At 45.3% G+C, this 19,513-nt stretch overlaps 1 protein-coding gene across 1 annotated transcript in view; it reads right to left on the bottom strand.

Moving 5' to 3' along the window:
- Window positions 1–12,761, bottom strand: part of MARC2 (mitochondrial amidoxime reducing component 2) — a 45,891-nt gene extending 33,130 nt beyond the window's left edge. The window contains exons 1-2 of the mRNA XM_012662193.1: window positions 12,382–12,761; window positions 6,410–6,583 (exon numbers count right to left, since the gene is read on the bottom strand). Coding sequence (XP_012517647.1) covers window positions 6,410–6,583; window positions 12,382–12,653 — 446 coding nt within the window. The 5' untranslated portion in view covers window positions 12,654–12,761. The remainder of the gene's footprint in view (window positions 1–6,409; window positions 6,584–12,381) is intronic.
- Window positions 12,762–19,513: the final 6,752 nt, after the last annotated feature.

Genomic DNA, 19,513 nt, shown 5'->3' with positions numbered 1-19,513 from the left:
GCATGCCTGTAGTCCCAGCTACTCGGGAGGCTGAGGCAGGAGGATCGCTTGAGCCCAGGAGTTTGAGGTTACTGTGAGCTAGGATGACGCCACGGCACTCACTCTAGCCCAGGCAAAAGAGTGAGACTCTGTCTCAAAAAAAATAAAAAAAATGTGCTAATGGAAAAATCCCAAAGTTTGTAAAATAATGTATGTAAAGAGATTTCTTCTGAGCTGAATATATATGTGTGATCACGGCCTGGGGAGCATAGTCTCAAAAGGTCCTGAGAAAATGCACCCGAAGAGGTAGGGTTGCAGTTCAGTTTTATATATTCATACAGACAGGAATTACAGGTAAAATAATGAAACAATACATGGAAGGTGTACATTGGTTCACCCAAAAAGGTGGGACAGTTCAAAGTAAGGGTTGGGGGGCTTACAGGTTACCGGTGAGTTCAAAGATTCTTTGATTTGTAATTAGTTAAAGAAATAAAGCTCTGTCTAAAGGCTTGGAATGTTTTGTGCTGTGTTTTGTTTTGTTTTGCTTGAGACAGGGTCTCACTCTATCTCCCTGGCTAGAGTATAGTGGTGCTATCATAGCTCACTGCAACCTCAAACTCCTGGATTCAAGTGATCCTCCTGCCTCAGCCTCCCAAGTAGCTGGGACTACAAGAGAGAGCCACCACACCTGGCTAATTTTTTCTATGTTTAGTAGAGATGGGTCTCAATCTTGCTCAGGCTGGTCTCGACCTCCTGAACTCAAGTTGGACTGTTTTAAATTAGTTAAGGAAGTCTGTTAATTAGAGATAAGCCACAACATAGAGACTCAAGGGATCTGTTAAGAAAATCGATGGCCTGCATGTGTGATTTAACCTTTGCCTTGCATGGCCTTAGGTCCTGTTGATAATTTAGTATCTTACTGTCATAAAGATCAGTCTTATGATCTCTGTTTTAACAGACATTAATGATGGTCAACCATTGTATCTAAACTCCAAAAGGGAGGAGGTATAAAAAGGTATGTCTTGGGGGTGGGGGGAAAAAAAAGGTATGTTTTATCTCCCTTCCCTGAATGGCTAAGAACTCAGTTTTAAGGTTTTTCTGAGGTCCCTTTGGCCAAGAGGGGGTCCCTACTGTTAGCAGGAGGTCTTAGGGTTATATTCTTCGTTTACAAGTGTAAGAAAACTAGATGATAAGGACTACTAACAAAACCTCATTAATGAGGACATGAGACAACAGACTCTTACTCTGATAAAGTATAAATTGGTACAATAATTTTGGGAAACAATTTGGCATTTTCTTATAAAAGTTAACATGTACATACTCACTGATTCAGTATTTCTACTTCTAAATTCATGCCTTAAAGAAATTCTTGCACATGTGCTCCCAGAAGATATACACAAGAATGATCATAGGCCATTGTTCATATTAGAAAAAAACTTTGAGCAATTTACATTGTAACAGAGGTAAAGCCTGAAAAAGAGCAAAAGGTTTTATAAGTTGCCTCTTTAAAATCCCCACATTCTTTTAGGAATTAAAACCCGCATCCCGCCCAAGGCCAGTAATCAGAGGGGTAGGGAAGTGTCCTTTGTTTTTTGGACCCCATAGGAGATGGCTCAACAGAAGTGTCCGGGCAGTGGTCACCAGATTGTCTTCGCTGGAGATGGGATGGCTCAGAACCATCATCTCTAGTTAACCAGCAACAGCCTGAAGCTGAAAACCCTTCCTTTAAAAGTTCTGTATTTCTGCATACAGGGAGGATGATAGCACTTTAAGATGAGCGTCTCAATCCTACTTGTTTGCTGGTAAATTAAGAAACCACCCTTACCTTTTCCTCAAACCACTTGTCCTGACTCTTCTGATGCAGCCTCAGGGACAAGTGTTGAACTTTTGGTAACAATATCATCATGGACGAGAGAATGAATAAGTAAATTGCACCAAGTTCACACAATGGAAATTGTACAGCAGTGAAAAAGTGAACTACAGGCCGGGTGGGGTGGCTCATGCCTATAATGCTAGCACTTTGACAGGCTGAAGCAGGAGGATTGCTTGAGGCTAGTAGTTCGAGACCGGCCTGAGCAGGAGCAAGAACCCATCTCTACAAAAAATAGAAAAATTAGCCAGGCGTGGTGGCTCATGCCTGTAGTCCCAGCTACTTGGGAGGCTGAGGCAGGAGGATCGCTTGAGCCCAGGAGTTTGAGGTTGCAGTGAGCTATGATGATGCCACAGTACTCTAGCCTGGGTGACAAAGTGAGAGCCTGTCTCAAACAAAACAAAACAAAAAGTGAATTATAGCTATATAGGTACTAGATACAAGCAACGAATAGATGAATCTTAGAAATACAATTGTTAGATTAAGTTTAGCCTAAAGCTGCCTCCTTATATACTTTAAGTTCAGCCTAAAGGTTTTTCCATACTGAACTGTAACATAATGTAACTAGATGTGTAACAGGGGAAGGGAGGCTTAGCATAACTATCTCCATTTTGCTTCTGACCTCCTGCAGTAATATCCTTTAGGTTAAAAGCTTCTACTTAGCTCTGCACATAGGCCAAATAATTATAGGAAGAATTTAGTTTGTAGCTCAACTCTAGAAGAAAGTAACCATCCCTTTCCCAAAAATAACTCCCAGGGAGATAAGGAAAGAATGTACACAAGTTATAATGCTATGGCTGAATATGGCCTATGATTGGATGAAACTCTGTGATTGGTCCAAGAGAGGTTACAGTTTGTTTGTACATCGGTAACTGAGTCCAAGCTCGTACCACTTGCCACAGGACAGCCAGTAAGTAGAGAGACAAGGTGTTGGGGCGACAAAAGCAGTTTTTGTCTGGAGAGCCAGCAGACCGAGAAGATGGCAGACTGATGTCCTAAAGAACCATCTTATGTTAGTATGAACTTTAGTCTCTTTTTATGTTACGGGAACGGGGAAGAAGAGGGGGCTTGCAAGAGGTAACCGAGGACTGCAGACATCTGGGCCTCAGCGAGGGTCTGAGGAAGTTATAAAACTTCTTTGTTCTCGGTCAGTTAACTTTTGGTGACGTAGGTCAGGTCATGCTGTTTCTATAAATCTTGACCATAGCATTGTATCTTGTGTGCATTCTTTCCTTATTATCTTTAAAAACCCTTTCTCCCAAATTCTCAGGGAGATGGATTTGAGAAATTACTCCCATCTCCTCGCCTGGTGCCTTTCGAAATAAAACTCTTTCTCTGTTGTAACCCCTGCTGTCTCAGTGTATTGGCTTCCTCTTTCACAGCGGGCTACGAACCTGGTTGGGCTGTAACACATGCCCCTTCCCTGCACCTTGCCCCATCCACCTCTTCCATCTGACTATTCATCCTTTATAGTAAATTGGTAATGGTAAATAAGTGTTTCCCTGAGTTTTGTGAGCCACTCTAGCAAATTAATTGAACCTGGGGAGGGTCTTGGGCACTCCCAATTGAGAGCTAGTTGGTCAGAAGCACAGGCCACAAACTGGGACTTGCAACTAGCATCTGAAGCGGCAGTCTTGTGGGACTGAGCCCTCGACCTGTGGGATCTGAGGCTACCTCCAGGCAGAGAGTGTCAGAATTGGATTGTAGGACACCCAGCTGGCGTCCACTAGAGAACTGGTTGTTGGGGAGAAACATCCACACATTTTGGGTCCAGAGGTGAGTGGCGTGGCAGTAGGAAAAACACTGTCTTTTTCCTATCTTGTACATTCTTCTTTTACAAAGGAAACTATTATTGCAGTTAAAGAAATCAAACTTCTGTTGGACTGTCCAGGGTTGAAGTCACTTCTTAATGTTATCCTACTTTAAAATATAAGCTTGGCCTTTTTAGGTAATAATCACTCATAAATCCTGTGATAATCAAGAAGCCAAACTGTTCTATAATTATTCTAAAAAAATCTTAACACTACACAGGGTGAACGGGCAAAACACTTGCAATGAAAGTTAAAAAACAGAATAAAATAAAATAAAATCTATGACATTTCAGCCTTGTCCAAATGGCTGTGTTAAAAGAACTTCCTTTTCTTTTTTCCAACTTGAGGTTATTGGTTTATTTTGTTATTGTCAGTTCTGGTGAGCCGGCCGTAATGATCACTCTGTTTGTCACTTACCATCTGGTATGGGCTGAATGTTTGTGTCTCCCCAAAATTCATTTGTTAACCCACAATGTTATTGGGGCCTTTGGGAGGTGACCAGGTTTAGATGAAGTGGAGCCCTCATGATGGGATTGGTGCCCTTATAAGAAAAGGAAGACACACTAGAGCTTGCTCTCTCTCTCTCTCTTTCCCTTCATGCAGGCACCAAGGAAAGGTCATGTAAGGACATAATGAGAAGTGGCCATCTGCAACCCAGGAAGAGGGCCCTCACCAGGCACTGAATCTACCAGCCCCTCGATGTTATAACAGCCAGAGCTGACTAAAACACCATCTACTTTATATCATTTTTTCCGTGCATTGTTAGCAGTTTCCATAGCAACAAATCCATTAAAAATAGCTTGTAAATACAGGCTAAACTAGTTACAGCGTGTCTAACTAGCTGGAGAGGCAGTGTGTTGATTGCCCCTTTATCAATACAAGTGCACAGCTCCCAGCGGTTGGTTTCACCAAACTACCAGGGTTCCAGGCTCTCTATTTCTATCTCATCCAGAAATACAACTGCTGTGTGGAACAGAATTATGCAAGAACAGGCTTCACTTGGAGTCTTTGTCAGACTCCTCCACAAGCCCCTCCTCTTTCCCTCTTTCCATTCAAGGAGGTTTGTGCCTACCTAGAGTTCTGCCTGTTTAGCAAAGGGAGGATCCTCAAGGGTAAAATTCACTCACTGTCAGTGACAAAGCGAGTTTGCAGAGCAATATCCATACCCTTCCCTTGACACAGGTCAACTAAGTATTTACCCACGAGTTTCAACTGTCCTTCAATCAAATTGAGATGTCCACAGCTTTCCTCTTCAATGGATTTATGTCCTCAGAACCTGTCATTTGCGGAGAAGCTTTTCTTCTCCCTGCACATGGGTGTTAAAAGCAAAAACCTAGGAGGTGGGCAGCTTCAAATCCCAGCTCCACCTTTGCATGACAGTGACCTAAGTCTTGGTTTCCTCATTTGTCAAGTGGAATTAATGATATCTGCCTCATATTTAGTATTATTGTATTTAGTGAATTATTTGTTCAAACTTTTGAAAAGTGGGTACTGTTAGTGGTGGATTTCAGCTCAGACACTTTGCTTGCAAAAGCATAAGATGAGGGCTCAGGGAATAACATGAGTCACTCTTCTGAGTCCTGGACCTTTGCACAACACTGACTTCCACATGCTCAAAAAGTTCAGTTGGTTACAAGGAGATCCAGATCATCCCATGATAAGCACCTAAGTCCTAGGACTTCCTAATGTCAAAGTGCAAGACCCCAGCAAGCCATGGAACTTGGCAGCTGAGCAGGGGTCCTATGGACCGAAAGGAAGCCAAGGTCTGTGGTGTGTCTCTGGCCGTCCCACCCAACTCCTGTCGAATGTGCCTTAGTCTCAACCACAGACCACAGAGGCTGCAGAGTCACACTGAAAGCTCCAGCATCCTTACCATCCAGCCCTGGGACGCAGCTGCTAAAGTCTCCACTACCAGTCTGATCTGCCTGGTTAGAGTACCGACAATGCTGAAAACAGGTCCATCCGATCTGAATGAAAGGAGACAAGCCCTAAAGATTGACACGTTGTGCCCCCTTTATACTTGTATTAGTCATGCTTTTTATTTTCTGTATTTTTGCTGCTTTGGTATCTTGGGGCCTTGCTGACACTGACAGGACTGCCCCTCCCAGGGCCAGTGAATTCCTAGAAATAGCACACTGATGGTCTGCAAGCATGCCTTTCATATGGACACCATCCCATCCTGAGCCCGCACCCCCAACCACCTCCTTTATTGAGTGCTCACATGCTGGGCCACTAGTCCCCTGCCCTAATCACCCCAGAGCCAGGTACCAGACAGCTAGGGATAAGCCCTGCGCCCCAGAGCCCACTGAAATTATTCACACTAGCTGAGCCTAAGCCTGCCTCCCCTGCCTGGCTTTTCCTTTCCTGCGGAAACCACCCACGCTTTCCCCTTGTTTCCTCTGCCTCCTGATCAACCTTGGCACTTCCCCATGTGGCCCTGTGTGGCGTGCCAAGCCTCCAATTCTGGAGATCTGTCAGTATGAACAATTTCTTCATGACAGTCATTTCTGTGTCTCTGTGTCTTCCCATATCCAATTAAAACAAATCCTGGGTCCACTTAAAACAATACTCTGCACCATCCATTCACACCTGAGCACCATCCTGATCCCAGTCCAAACTATACTTCCCTTAAATGTTTCCTTTACCAATTTCATCATCTACTGTGCAAACTGTGGCAAGACACAACACAGAGAGGAGCCTGTTAGAATCAGGTCTGTTGCAGTTTCCCGGATGCCCCCAAGCAGAACACCTGCAGTCGTGGAGTGAGTTTGAGGAAGGCAGCTTGCTGGGCAAAACCAGCTGGTCCACCCCGGGAGCCCTCAGCATCAGGCAGTTGTTCTCATAGGTGATGGAGACCAGCACGAGGCGCGGCTCCTGCCGGGCCGTGACCATGTTTCCACCTTCCTTAATCACCAGCCAAAACCTGCAGAGAACAAACAAGGGCACACTCAGAAAATTCTCTTCCATCTCTCAATAGCTTCCCTCTAGATTTTTATTTCCTCAAAACCCTCTACCCACCCCAAGTTTGGACTCAATAATTACTTTCTAGACAATTATCCAGGTCTGGCCAAATTCTTTAAATCTAAAAGTTGACGACCCCCAAAAGAGCTAATTTAGCAGAAACAGTCCCGGGAGAGAGATTCTGGCCAATATAGGAAAATCTCCAGTTTCAAAAACCAGAAAATGAGGCTGGTTTAGGGACCTTCCCTCACTGCTCAGCCAACCATGTTGCTCAGTGGGGGACTCTGTTTTGGTCAGAAGCTTCCCCAGGCCTGTTAAATATGTCTCTGAGGTCCTGGGAGAAGCAAAATATCTTCCAGGTTTTTTTGTTGTAGAACAAGATGTGGTTGTCCAAAACTGCTGGCCTGAGAGAACCAGATCCTTAGACAAAGGTCTTGCAATGTTGCTGACTCCAAGAGAACCCCAGCTGGCTTCTACTCTGTTTACCTTGCTGGGGCATGTGAAATTTCCTGACAGCCTTCCCTCTTCATGCACACACGCTGATGTAGAGAACAAAGAGTCACGAAAGTCATGTGTTAGATAAAAACTCCACTTATCTCCTAGAGAGCCCATTGTGCTAGGCTCAGTTTTCACACTTGTGAGCTGACCAGTTGAGGGGAGCTGGCCGCGCCTCATCACTTAGGCTTTAATCTACAGCCTCACATAAGTTTGGGTTGCACCGCACAAATGTTTGGGTTGCTAAAAAAAAAAAGTGTTGCACTTCTAGGGAAAATAAATTTCAATGCCATTATTTTAGAAAGAACATAGACTCTGTGGACAAGTGGAGAATGTGAGGAGCTCTGTGGGTGTTGATCAGTGGGCAGCACCTGAAAGCCAGAGGCTTTGCAAATGTGAGCAGGATAAAAAGCACAGCCCCTTCTGGAATGAGGGGCAGCTCCTCCCAGGAAGACATTTCAAAATATGATTAGAGCCAACTGGGAATGTCTGGGGTAACCTTCTGAGGACATCCAGTAGCGGAGCTCAGAGACCGCGGTCTCTGTCCTTTCCTAACCCTGGCAGAGAGTCTCGCATCTGGAACCTCCCTATCAGCACAGTCCCTTCCAGGTGCTGCCTCAACTGTCCCCTCCCTGCAACCACGCCAGCAGACGATGGCTTGCAGCCTGTGCCCTGCTACCTGGCATGTGTGATGGTGTGGCAGTGCAAAGGCATGTTAGGAATTGTCTTGGCCACTCCCTTCCCAAGAACTGATGGGCAACAGCAAGTCCCCAACCCTCTGAGGAGGCCTCCTTTTTCTTTCTAGATGTCTTCGTAATGCAGGGATAAGGCAGAAAAAGAAGGCTGAGAGAGCCTAAGTGCAGCCGTTTTGGCTGATACCAGACCCTAACCGCACCCCCCCCAACAAGGAAATCACCAGCAAGTCGCCAGCCTGGGACCACCTGAAGATGGATGAATTACTAAGCTAGATGCCTTTCAAGCTGTCTGTGCTTACCTTTCTGTGCCCTTTATGATTAACCTTTATGGCCTGACCTCAAGACAATGATGGTCATGAACAGCTGTTTCCCAACAGAGTTTTTGAACATTTAAAAATATTACCATTGCCCCATAAGTAGTGCTCCTCCTGTTTGGGAAAGGCCACCTACTCTGTCTCTGGAGTAGGATCTGTTGTCTGTCTCCATCTCAATAAAATCTTCCTGTAGCTAGTTGGCTCACTCTCAAATTCATTCCTGTGAGAAGCCAAGAACCCACTTGGTGAGTTCAGGGGGCTTTCCTACCTTCATTTGGACACTCCCTGCATCATCTGAATCCCAGGGTTCTCTGATTCTCTCATCCTTAGGGTGGGTTCTGCAAATCAGGGGATTCCTGCCAATTTCATTACAGCCTCATTCCCTTGGGGCTGGGCCCTGTTCCCTATTCCTGCTTTGTTCCTAGGTGCGGAGTTCTTTGGTTAGCCTCACCAAAGCTTGTGCCCTTAACTTCCACCATGCCCCATCCCCACATAAGACTCCCTCTAAGAAGTGCACACAGTTAGACTCAAGTGCAAATAGGAGTGACACCCCTGTTTGCACACCACTTCTGACAGCCCTTCTCTGGGCTGTCTTCTTGTCTGTCATTCATCCCTTACAACATTCACCCTTCATTGTGGCTCATGGCTCCACTCTCAGCTCCAGCCCATTGTATAATAACATAGGAGCTTACTGCTGGGGTAAACAGCAGGAAATGGTAGCTAGAAGTTTCCTGCTTCTTGCTGCAATTAAAAAGGCAAGTGGCAATTTACAGGGAGTCCAACATTGGAACAGGACAATGATCAAAGGTAAAAGGTTGCCATTTGTAACGTACTCCAACCATTTTATTACCCTGTCAACCTGGGTAATAATAATTTTCATTTCTTGCACACAAGTAATGCCCAGTGAATGAATAATTAGCTCTATTCTGCCAGATCCAAAGGAAAGATTAAGTCTGGAGTGGGAATTTTGTCATGACCAAGTTACTCCGATTAAGTGTGTGATAATAAATGCCAGAACCTTGATGTTACAGGTAAAGCATGAGTATGTGATACTGGGATCGGTGTAGGAGCCCAGAGCTCTGATTCCCCAAAAAGGCTACTATGGCCTGAACTACCAATAACAACAGGATGTGGACCCCAAACAACTGATAAATTTCACTTCCAGTTTGCAAACTGGCCTTAGGAGCAGCCTGAAGGTGAGGGAAAGCAGGAACTCTGGAAAGAGAAAGACAGCAGGAATCACGCAGGGAATGACACACTGAGTAATAAACTTAGGAGCGTCCTCTCTCCAAGAGTTAACAGTCTGTGCAGAAGAAGTAAAGGGCTGGCTTCCAAAGGGATTTAGACAGATATAAATGATCAAGTCATATAGTCTGCTAAGGAGGGCAGGGGTTTACAAGGTCAGGGAAGACAGACATGCCCACCCGGCATCTACTCCAGCCAGCCAGTGCCAGCATTCTGCTGGGCAGACCTCAAACACCTCCAGGCTGAGGGTGCTCAAGCCAAGAGTTCACAAGCATACTAAGCTCTGAACAAAATACCCTAGAAATTTGAGGGCACAGAGCACTTACAGAGGAAAATCCAAGCTTCTAACAGTTCCAAAGACACAGGTTCAGAATGGAATCATATAAACAAGGTCTTCCCCTGCATTCTAGGAATACTTGTCGCTATGTTACTGTATTCTTACATTGAGAGAACAGCAGCTGTTAAACAGAGTTTTTCCCAGCAAGCTTGCTTTCGCATTTTCAGTTATCTTTTGATAAATAAAAGCTAGGTAAGACAGAGTTTTAAAGACCATCAAGTTCAACCTTTTATTTTTGCAAATGAAAAAACTGAGAAGCAGAGACTACGCCCAAGGTCTCCTAATCCCTGGTGCAATCTTTATACTTCTATATCATACATAACATAGAAACGGCCTAAGTGCTGGACACACACAGATCTGAGTTCAAATCCCCCCAGCACGCATTGGTTTTGTGATCTTGGGTGTGATACTCAACTGTTCCGATACAGTTTCCTTATTTGCAAAATGGAGATAATAATATCTAGCCCACAAGACTGTTATGAGGCTTAAATAAACTAAACAACAGGACAAGATTTAGGTCAGTGTCTGCTGCATATTAAGTACTGAATAAAAAGCAAAGACAATTCTTTCAAGCAGCAATAAGACCTGGAAATAATGCCACTGAGGCAACTTATAAAGTAGCTTATATACTGAGGAAAAAAGGGAAGCCATTCAGTGAAGTAGAAATTGTGAAAGAACGCATTGTCGAAGTTGTAGGATGCTTAGACTCCAATAACGTTTCAAAGTACAAACAACTGCCTCTTTTAAGGAGAACCAGAACTGATCAGCAGCATGAATTAGCCTTCAACTTAACAGAACAACTTCATGCAATACTTCAAAAGGAAAATATATATTATTCAATCATTTTGGATAACTCAACTGATACTACTGACTCGGCACAGGTTTTATGCTTCATTTAGGTCATAACAGAAGATTTTCTTTGCTACGAAGAGTTACTCGCTTTGGGTGTTCTTGCAAACAGAACACGGGGAATAGATATCTTCAACAACTTTCGAGATAAATGTCATGAAGTTGGACTCAATTTGGTAAATTTAGTAAGTGTATGTATAGACAGTGCACATTCCATGACAGGAAAACATGAAAGGTTTACTGCACAGATAAAAAAAAAGTATTAACAGATCCAGATGCTCTCATTTCTTTTCATTGTATCTTGCATCAGCAAAATCTCTGTGCTAAAGCTACTATTTTAAGTGACACTTTGCAACAAGTTGTAAGTATTGTTAACTATATTTATGCAAATGCATAATGGCATGGTCAGTTTTGTAACGTACTGAAGTTGAACCGTGAGGTATTCAGTGTGGATTTGCCCTATCATTCTAAAGTGCATTGGCTACCGCAGGGACAGGTGTTAGCCACAATTTTATCTCTGCAAGAACAGATAGTTGAATTTTATGAAGAACAGAATCAGCAATGTGAATTATTGAAAAAAGATTTCTGTAGGAATGCAGCATTTCTGTGTGATATCATGTCAAACCAAAAAGACTTCAACATTTCTTTGCAAGGTAAAACTAAGTCTATATATGATACATGGCAAAAAAAGCCAAACATTTCTAAAAAAGCTATCTTCTTTCAAAACACTTTTTCAAAGGGAAATTTTGGATGAACATTTCCTCCAGTTAGCAAAGCTTATTGATGAGCAGGATAATATATGCAAATCATTTGAAGAATACACAGCTGTTACAGACCTATTAATCGGAGAATACAATGAAAGTTTCACTGACTTCAAGAATCATGAATCACGCTCAAATTAGCATTTTAGCCTCACCTAGTTGTATCACCAAGGCACCTAAAAAACTACAGTTAGAATTGATTGTGCTCTTAGCAGACAACATTTTAAAGTCATTGTTTGATGCTAAGAAAGATCCAATTGAAATGTGGAAAAATGCAGAATACCCAAACCTTCAGCAAGACGCCCCCCAAAAATGCTTTCTTGCTTTTCAACCACTACTGCTGTCGATCTACATTCTCCTGCCTCACCCAAGTCAAGATGCCCTCAAGACCACAAATGACTAACACCCATCTAGAGGATCAGCTGAAACTGTGGACCTCCATGCTGCAACCAGCTATTCAAAGGCTTTCCAATAAAATGCAGACACAACAAAGTCATTAAAAGGTTAGTTAACTTTAAAATTAACAAAGTTTTCATTTTTTGAGATTATTAAGTACATAGTAGTTAGATTTTTACAAAATAATGTACATTTTAAGTATATCTAATAGAAGTTTCTTGAACGTGGCCCTATCTGATTACAGCTACATTAATGCAGCCTTCCAACAGGAAAAGATTCCCCACCCCTCACGTGGGTTCTCTGTTGCTCCCTCTGGTGCCAACAGCATGTTATTAATATTTTCCTACTATTGTATTATATACTAAGAATCTGAAACTTTAGAGCTAGCAGGAGCCTTGTCCATAACCAGGTTAGACCCCCTCCTGTTAAAAGGAAGAATCTCTCATCCAGACAGGGGTAGGGGATTGCCCTTACTTACTTTACCAAAAATAAATAAGACATGAACTTGGCCTTCCCAGCGAATGGATCAGAAGTCCAACAGTCAGCTCAGGAAACTCAGGTGGCAAACCTCTATTAGCCTTCCCCAGATAGGGCAGGCCCCACCTCCCTCATCCCTCCCCATCCCTGGCAGGCCTCCCGTTGTCATGTGCGCCCTGGCTCAGCTGTACCTGTCCCGCAGGTGGCCGCTGCGCAGCCCCATGGCGGTGCACTCCGCCGTGCTCACCGGCACCCCCTTGCAGGACTTGACCGGGTAGATCCAGAGCTGCGCCACGGTGCCCACCTGCTGCAGCCGCCGGCGCCGCCTGGGCCACCCACGGTGCCTGGCGATGGCCACCAGCGCCACCGTGGCCAGACCCAGGGCGGCGACCCCCAGCCACCCTGGCCGGGGCTGCGCGGGGAGGCCCAGGCGGGCCAGCACCGAGGAGCTGGCGTTGCCCATGGCCGAGCGAGGCGGGCGCGGGCCTAGCACAAACCGGGCAGCGACTGGTGCAATCCGTCACTCTGGCGGTGAAAGGGCAAAGAGGGCCAGTGGCTGAGCCGACTTTGGCTCCTCCCGCCCGCCGGGAGCCTTGAGGAGGTGCCGATTGCACAGAGGGAGGGCGTGCCTGCAGGCGGCGCCGAGGCTGCGCGGTGACCAGGGAGCGAGGCAGAGATTGGCCCCGGTACTCTGGGCGTCCCTGGGAGGCACGACGCCCAGAGCAAGCGGGCTCCCGGCCAGTGTCCCCAGGGTGGTCACTTTCTGTTTACTTTTCCTCCCTCTTACAACAGCCAGTCATCTGCGCAATGTGACCCTACACCCGCCCACAGCCTACGCCCCTTCCTGCTAATACTGCGCACTTAGTTGCTCGGCAAGGGCACACCAGAGGGTGAGGTGGGTTGCAGAATGGAAGATTTAAAAACATTTGGGAACGACGTTTTCTGGCAAGTCGCTGTGAGAACTGCAGAACTTTCTGCACGTAAAGATTCGACCTAAACCTCCGCGCTAAAAGATGACCAAATTCTCTAGCAGGCCCTCTAGCAGCAGGGCCCAAGGTTTTCCATCCACCCCTCCCACCCACTAATGAAATGTCTCCCTGGGAAAGTGCAAGGCTGCTGGGAGAACTTTCTGTTTATTTCAGCCAGCACCTGATCATAGGCCCCTGGCCTGACTTTCTTTTATTTTTTTAAATTTTTAATTATTATGAGTACATAATAGTTGCATATATTTATATGGTACATGTGTTTTGACACAGGCATATAGTGTGTAATGATCAAATCTGAGTAATCAGGATATCCATCACCTCAAGCATTTATCATTTCTTTGTGTTATGAACATTCCAATATCACTCTTTTAGTTATTTTAAAGTATACCATAACTTATTGTTGATTATAGTCACTTTGTTGTGCTATCAAATATCGTTCATTCTGTCTACGTTTTCTCACCCATTAACCATCCCCATTTTATGTCCTGCTCCTTGCTACCCTTCCCAGCCCCTGGTAACCATTGTTCTGCTTTCTGTCTCTACGAGATCAATTGTTTTAATATTTAGCTCCCATATATGAGTGAGAACATGCAAGATTTGTCTTTCCGTGCTTGGCTTATTTCACTTAACATGATGTTCTCCAGTTCCGTCCGTGTTGTTGCAAATGGCAGGATTTCATTCTTTTTAGGGCTAAATAACATTTCATTGTGTACCACATGTTTTTTATCTTTTCATCCATTGATGGACACTTAGGTTTATTCCAAATGTTGCCTACTGTGAACAGTGCTGCAATAAACATGGGAGTGCAGATGTCTTTTCCATATACTGATTTCCTTTCTTTTAGATATACATCTAGCAGTGGGATTGCTGGATAGTTCTATTTGTAGTTTTTTGAGGAACTTCCAGACTGTTCTCCATAGTGGTTGCACTAATTTACATTCCCACCAACAGTGTATGAGGGTTCCGCTTTCTCCACATCCTCGCCAGCATTCATTATTGCCTTTTTCATAAAAACAATTTTGACTGGGGTGAGATATCTCATTATAGTTTTGCTTTATATTTCTCTGATGACTAATGATGTTGAGCATTTTTTCATATACCTGTTGGCCATTCGTATGTCTTTTTTTGACAAATGTCTGTTCAGACCTTTTGCCCATTTTTAAATCAGAGTATTTGTTTTTTTTGCAGCTGAGTTTTTGGAGCTCCTTATATATTCTAGTTCTTTATCCCTTGTCAGATGGGTAGTTTACAAATATTTTCTCCCATTCTGTGGGTCATCTCTTCACTTTATTTATTGTTTCTTTTGCTATGCAGAAGCTTTTTAGCTTGATGTGATCCCACTTGTCCAATTTTGCTTTTGGTTGCCTGTGCTCTGGGGGCATTACTCCAAAAATCATTACCCAGACCAATGTCCTGGAGCATTTACCCAATGTTTTCATTCAGTAGTTTCATAGTTTCAAGTCTTAGATTTAAGGCTTTAACCCATTTTGATTTGATTTTTATATACGGTGAGAGATAGTGGTCTAGTTTCATTCTTCTGCATATGGATATCCAGTTTCCCCAGCACCATTTATTGAAGAGACTGTCCTTTCCCCTGTGTATGTTCTTGCCCACTGTGTGGAAAATGAGTGCACTATAGACATGTCTATTTATTTCTTGGTTCTCTATTCTGTTCTACTGGTCTATGTCTGACCTGCCTTTCTTAGTGCAGGTGGGTTAAAGCCATGAGGAGCCAAGAGAGGATTTTGGGGTGTGAGACAATATTCTGGAAAGAGAATGAACTTGAAGAGACTGAGCTTACATTTCCCAAGTCCCAACAGTGGAACCGCATTAGACGGTGGTTGACTTTTTTAATCCTCATGACAGAGCTGTTGAGGAGTCATTATTTCCATTTAGAGAATAGAAAAATTAGGCACAGATTGTTTAAAGAAGTTGTGCAAGGCCACGCAGGTGGGACCCGGCTCCTCTGCCCCGATGCCACACCTGCTCACCTTGCCTTGTGCAGGGGGAAGCAGGGCCACTCCACTGAACTCATAGGCAGACCTGGTAGGACTTCGTGGAGGACAAAGGGTGGTAAAGCCTTCGGGCTGCCTTGCCTGGCATTTTGATATGCCTGGGCTGTGGCCAACAGAGACAAAGAACAAAATAGCCCTCCACATGAGAAACAGAGGAAAAGCTGTGCATGCCCGGAGACAAGTGGAATAGGGTTAGGTATGTACCAGGTGTAGGCAGGAACATGGATATGTATATACCAAAAGGCAGGGGAAGAGGGATATGTGCATGCCTGGAGGTAGGGGAAGGCTGCGGAGGGGTCATTTTAACAGAGAGGCAACAAGTTATTTGCTGAAAGTTGATCATAAGTGCAGAGGAGGGAGGGGAAGATGGGGAGAGATGAGGGAAGAAGTGGAGAGAGAGGAAGAGAAACTGAGGACAATTTGTGAGCCAGAGGCAAGGAGGGACATGGCTTCAACCCAGAGGAGAAGAATGGGAGGGAGGTGGTGACTGAGCTGGTTGCCTGCCCTGTACCTGCATGTGCCCTTCTGCTGCTCCCGGGAGCCCCTCTGGCAGTCAGCCACTGGCCAGGTTCAAAGCCAAGCTCCTCTGGAAGCCCGGTTGCAAGACATGCAGTGGGGTGAGTCAGGACACCCTGGCAGCCTCCCTAACCCACCCCCGGCCCTGCCCATGCCCTGAGCACCATCAGCCACTTCCACCTACTCCAACAAGGAAATAGGAAAAGTGTGTTCATCCTCCAGCAGCCCCCGACATAGAAACAGTGTAGTGAGTTTGGGTTTGTTTATAAACTTCTGATTTTGCTCCTTGTGGTGGATATTTGGGGCAGATAAAATTACGCTCCTATCAGCACCATCATAGCAGGATTTTGACTGTCGTTTATAAAAACCTCACCACTCGGCTCAGACACAAATGATAATGTGAAAATCCACTGCCTGCTGTCCTTATTTAAATATTAAATGTTTGTAAAGCCTTATTTTATTTCATCAAGTAGTTCTTATCACTCAAACCTAATGAAAGGCATATTTTGTGCTAGTAAAGTATTCTTTCCTGGCAGAGCATGCTTCGGCTTTCCAGATATTATTTGCTCACCTTGCTTTGTGCACATCCGACTATCACCGAGGCTCAGCAACCTGTGCACAGGTCAGCCTGTCAGGATGCCTCCTCCATGCGGCAAATGTGGCTTGATTCCCACTAGTCCAAGACTCGTCCTGTAAACCCGCCATGAGAGACAGCTCTTTGCCAGACGGCAGGTACTTCTGCAATCGACAAATGCATGCAAGACACAGAGAGGAGCAACGAGCGGTCACCCCTGCCGCAGACCCGCGGAGAGATGTGTGGTTTGACAGGAACTTCACCAACTGAGCAGTTTTTTCAGTAAACATTCCCCTCCAGGCCTGACTTACTCAGCCATGAGATGACTACCACAGACAGCAATCTAATGTTATTAAATGATGAGCTGCTAACGTGCTCCAGACGCCCTCTGTGGCTTGGGCAATAGGCGGTGAGCAGAGCAGAAGAGGAGGGAGAGGAAGAGCCAGTGCGGCGCAGAGCCTCGTGTCTGCGATGAAACGTGTGGATGGGCAACTTCTCACGGCCACAGCCTGGCTGGGGACAGAGGACAAGCACGGCTTGAGTAGGGGTGCGAGGCGAGTTAGTGACGGACATGGCACTGACCACCGGCTCCCTGGCTGTGGGGTTGGGAAGCCCCCGCTCGGGGGTGCTCAGGAGCCCTCCAGGCCCCAGCCCTCAAGAGAGGCAGCTCGCTGCCTCGTGGGACCTCAGAGCTTCACTGTCCCTTACAAGGTGGGAACGACCTCCCCCTTCACACATCGGTTCCTATCCTGCCCTACCGATTACACTGCGTCCCTGGATTTGTCTCTTAAATCAGTCGTGTTGGTCAGACCATCAGAAGGCAACTGGCTCTTAAATATTTGAACCGAGCCTCTGTGTTTTGGAGGTGGGGGATTAGGAAACCCCTGCCCAATGCAGACCAGTGGCCTCGCTGGCACTGCTTTGTCATATTTTGCTTACTAAATGTCAATAATTGAACACTTTACAGATTCACAATTTAATATAAAATCATCATGTATGGATTAAGGCTAAAATATTCCTAGGGAGTAAAATTTCATAAAATTCATTATAGAGCATTCATACACTAATACAAATTGATTGAAAGGAAATCTATACTTCCTTTCAGAAAAGCTGAGCTGATGTTGCAATAATCACTTTGTCTCTATGGTTGGCAGCACAGAGGTATGAACTTCGAGCAAAATGAGCACAGCTCTCAAAATACCACCAGTGCCACCTGGAATGAATCTTTTATTTGACCGAACCAATATTTAACTGAATTTAGAATTTAACTAGACCACATCATTGGCATCACCTTTAACTTCTTAGAGATGAAACGTCAACCTCCACAGCCTCAGACTAGGGTCCTAATTTAAAAAATAATAATTAATGCAAAATTAATGAGAGGTTTAGATTTTGAAAGATTATTTTTCAGTTCTCATTGAAAAGTTCTGTTTTATTAAGCTACTAGAACAAACCTTGTTAGATACTGCCTAAAATTAACAACTATTTTCATTTTTACACTGGCACTTTCTGTCAACTCTCCACCTTCCTCCGCAGCATGGGCAGCAAAGCAGGAGAAGCCTCGAGGACACGCAGGCGTGGGCTGCAGGCCGGGGTCTGCAAGTCCAGGAAGGGCCGTGTGAGTCCTGCTTCCTCTATGTCAGGGGAGCAGCACCTGCCCGCTGGTCTGTCCCACCTGTCAAAACAGCACAGATGTCCCACCAGGGCCAGGGGCAAACACAGAAGGTCAGCTCTGGCTGGGATCCGCTGAATCTGCTGAACCACGCTGGCAGCAGCACATCCCGCAGCCAGGAGCCTCTCTGAGCTCCCAAGGCACTGCCCAGGCCTCGAGGCCAAGGGGAGGCCAGGAGACGCCACTGTACCTGCCCACCATGCCTGAGGCTTGGGGAGACCCAGCTCAAAATGACTGGTTCAGAGGACAACTGCTTATCTGTAGAGCGGAAGCAGGTGCAGAGAGCTGAGGCTGGCGGAGGACATGGAGGAAGACAGGCTGCAGGCTCGAGAGGGGCAGATGTGCCCCTGCCTGCTTCCCTCTGCACTCGGCCCACGGAAAAGGCGAAGCAGATGAGAAAACTGTTCTGCAGATGCTCTGCTTAACCCACCACAACTTTCCCAACGCAGGGGCAACTCCACCCCTGCAGGTCCTGGCCCATCGGTAGGGAAACTCTGCACAGCTGAGTTCAGGGCCTGAGGAAAATTTGCCTGGAAAATATTAATAGGAATGTGAGGGAGCCAGTGCCCTGCCACTGCCTCAGTTCCCAACCGGAGAAGGGCATTCCCTGCTTAAACCTTTCTCTGACGTGTCCAAATGACTCCTTCCCAGTGGATGCCAGGGAAGTTGCTTCTCAAACCTGCTTACGTGTGAAGCAGTAAGTATAAGCTGTACCTAAAAGCATTAGCAGATCGTATATGTTGCCTTTCATTGTGTTTGACAGTACAACCAGGAAAAGGAGAAAAGAAATGTTAAACAGGGAAAAATGGGTAAGGCAGGTGCAGCTATAGGCCAGGCTTCCAGAAGCCCCACCTGTGTCTCCATTGCCCACCAGCTCCTCTGGCCCACGTGAAACTCCTCATACCACCCACCTGGCTGGCGGTTCACTAGAGGAAGCTGCGCCCACGGCCCTGGTGCCTCCAGGCCCTGGAACCCCGTCCAGGCACCTGCTGGGATGCTGGCTCAAGGTCCAGACACCACGTCACGAGGATGCACTGTCAGGTTTCCACATGGTCATGACTGGCTTGGTTGTCGCTAAGTGTATTCATAGCAAATAGAAGGAAGATATTTTAATAGATTTTTGATTCAAACTCAACTCTTCTGACCAAGAAGAGAAGCACAGTCTGAAATTGCCACAGAAAATAAAAGCACGATTCAGCTCCAGAGCATGTGTCACCATAAGGCTGGCGAGCTTACAGGGCAGCTTGTTTTTGAAGGTAGAAGATGAAAAATCGTTTTTAAGGAATTTTATTTTTTTTAATCCAAATAGTTTAAGTAGACAACGACAATCCTTACAAAGAACTAGCATCAAAGAGCCATTTAACATCTTCATTTAGAATTCTTAAGGTTTCATGCCTTAGGTTTAAGTCTGTTATCCACCTTGAATTGATTTTTGTGAGAAGTGAGAGGTAGGCGTCTAGTTTCGGTCTTGTGCATGTAGCTATCCAGTTTTCCCAGCACCATTTATTGAAAAGAGATTCTTTTCCCCAGTGTATGTTTTTGTCAGCTTTGTCAAAGATT

This window comes from Propithecus coquereli, unplaced genomic scaffold (assembly GCF_000956105.1).
Source record: "Propithecus coquereli isolate 6110/MARCELLA unplaced genomic scaffold, Pcoq_1.0 Scaffold756, whole genome shotgun sequence".
NCBI lineage: Eukaryota > Metazoa > Chordata > Mammalia > Primates > Indriidae > Propithecus > Propithecus coquereli.
Note: the sequence above shows the minus strand (reverse complement) of the source record. Positions and strands in the feature narration are given on the sequence as shown.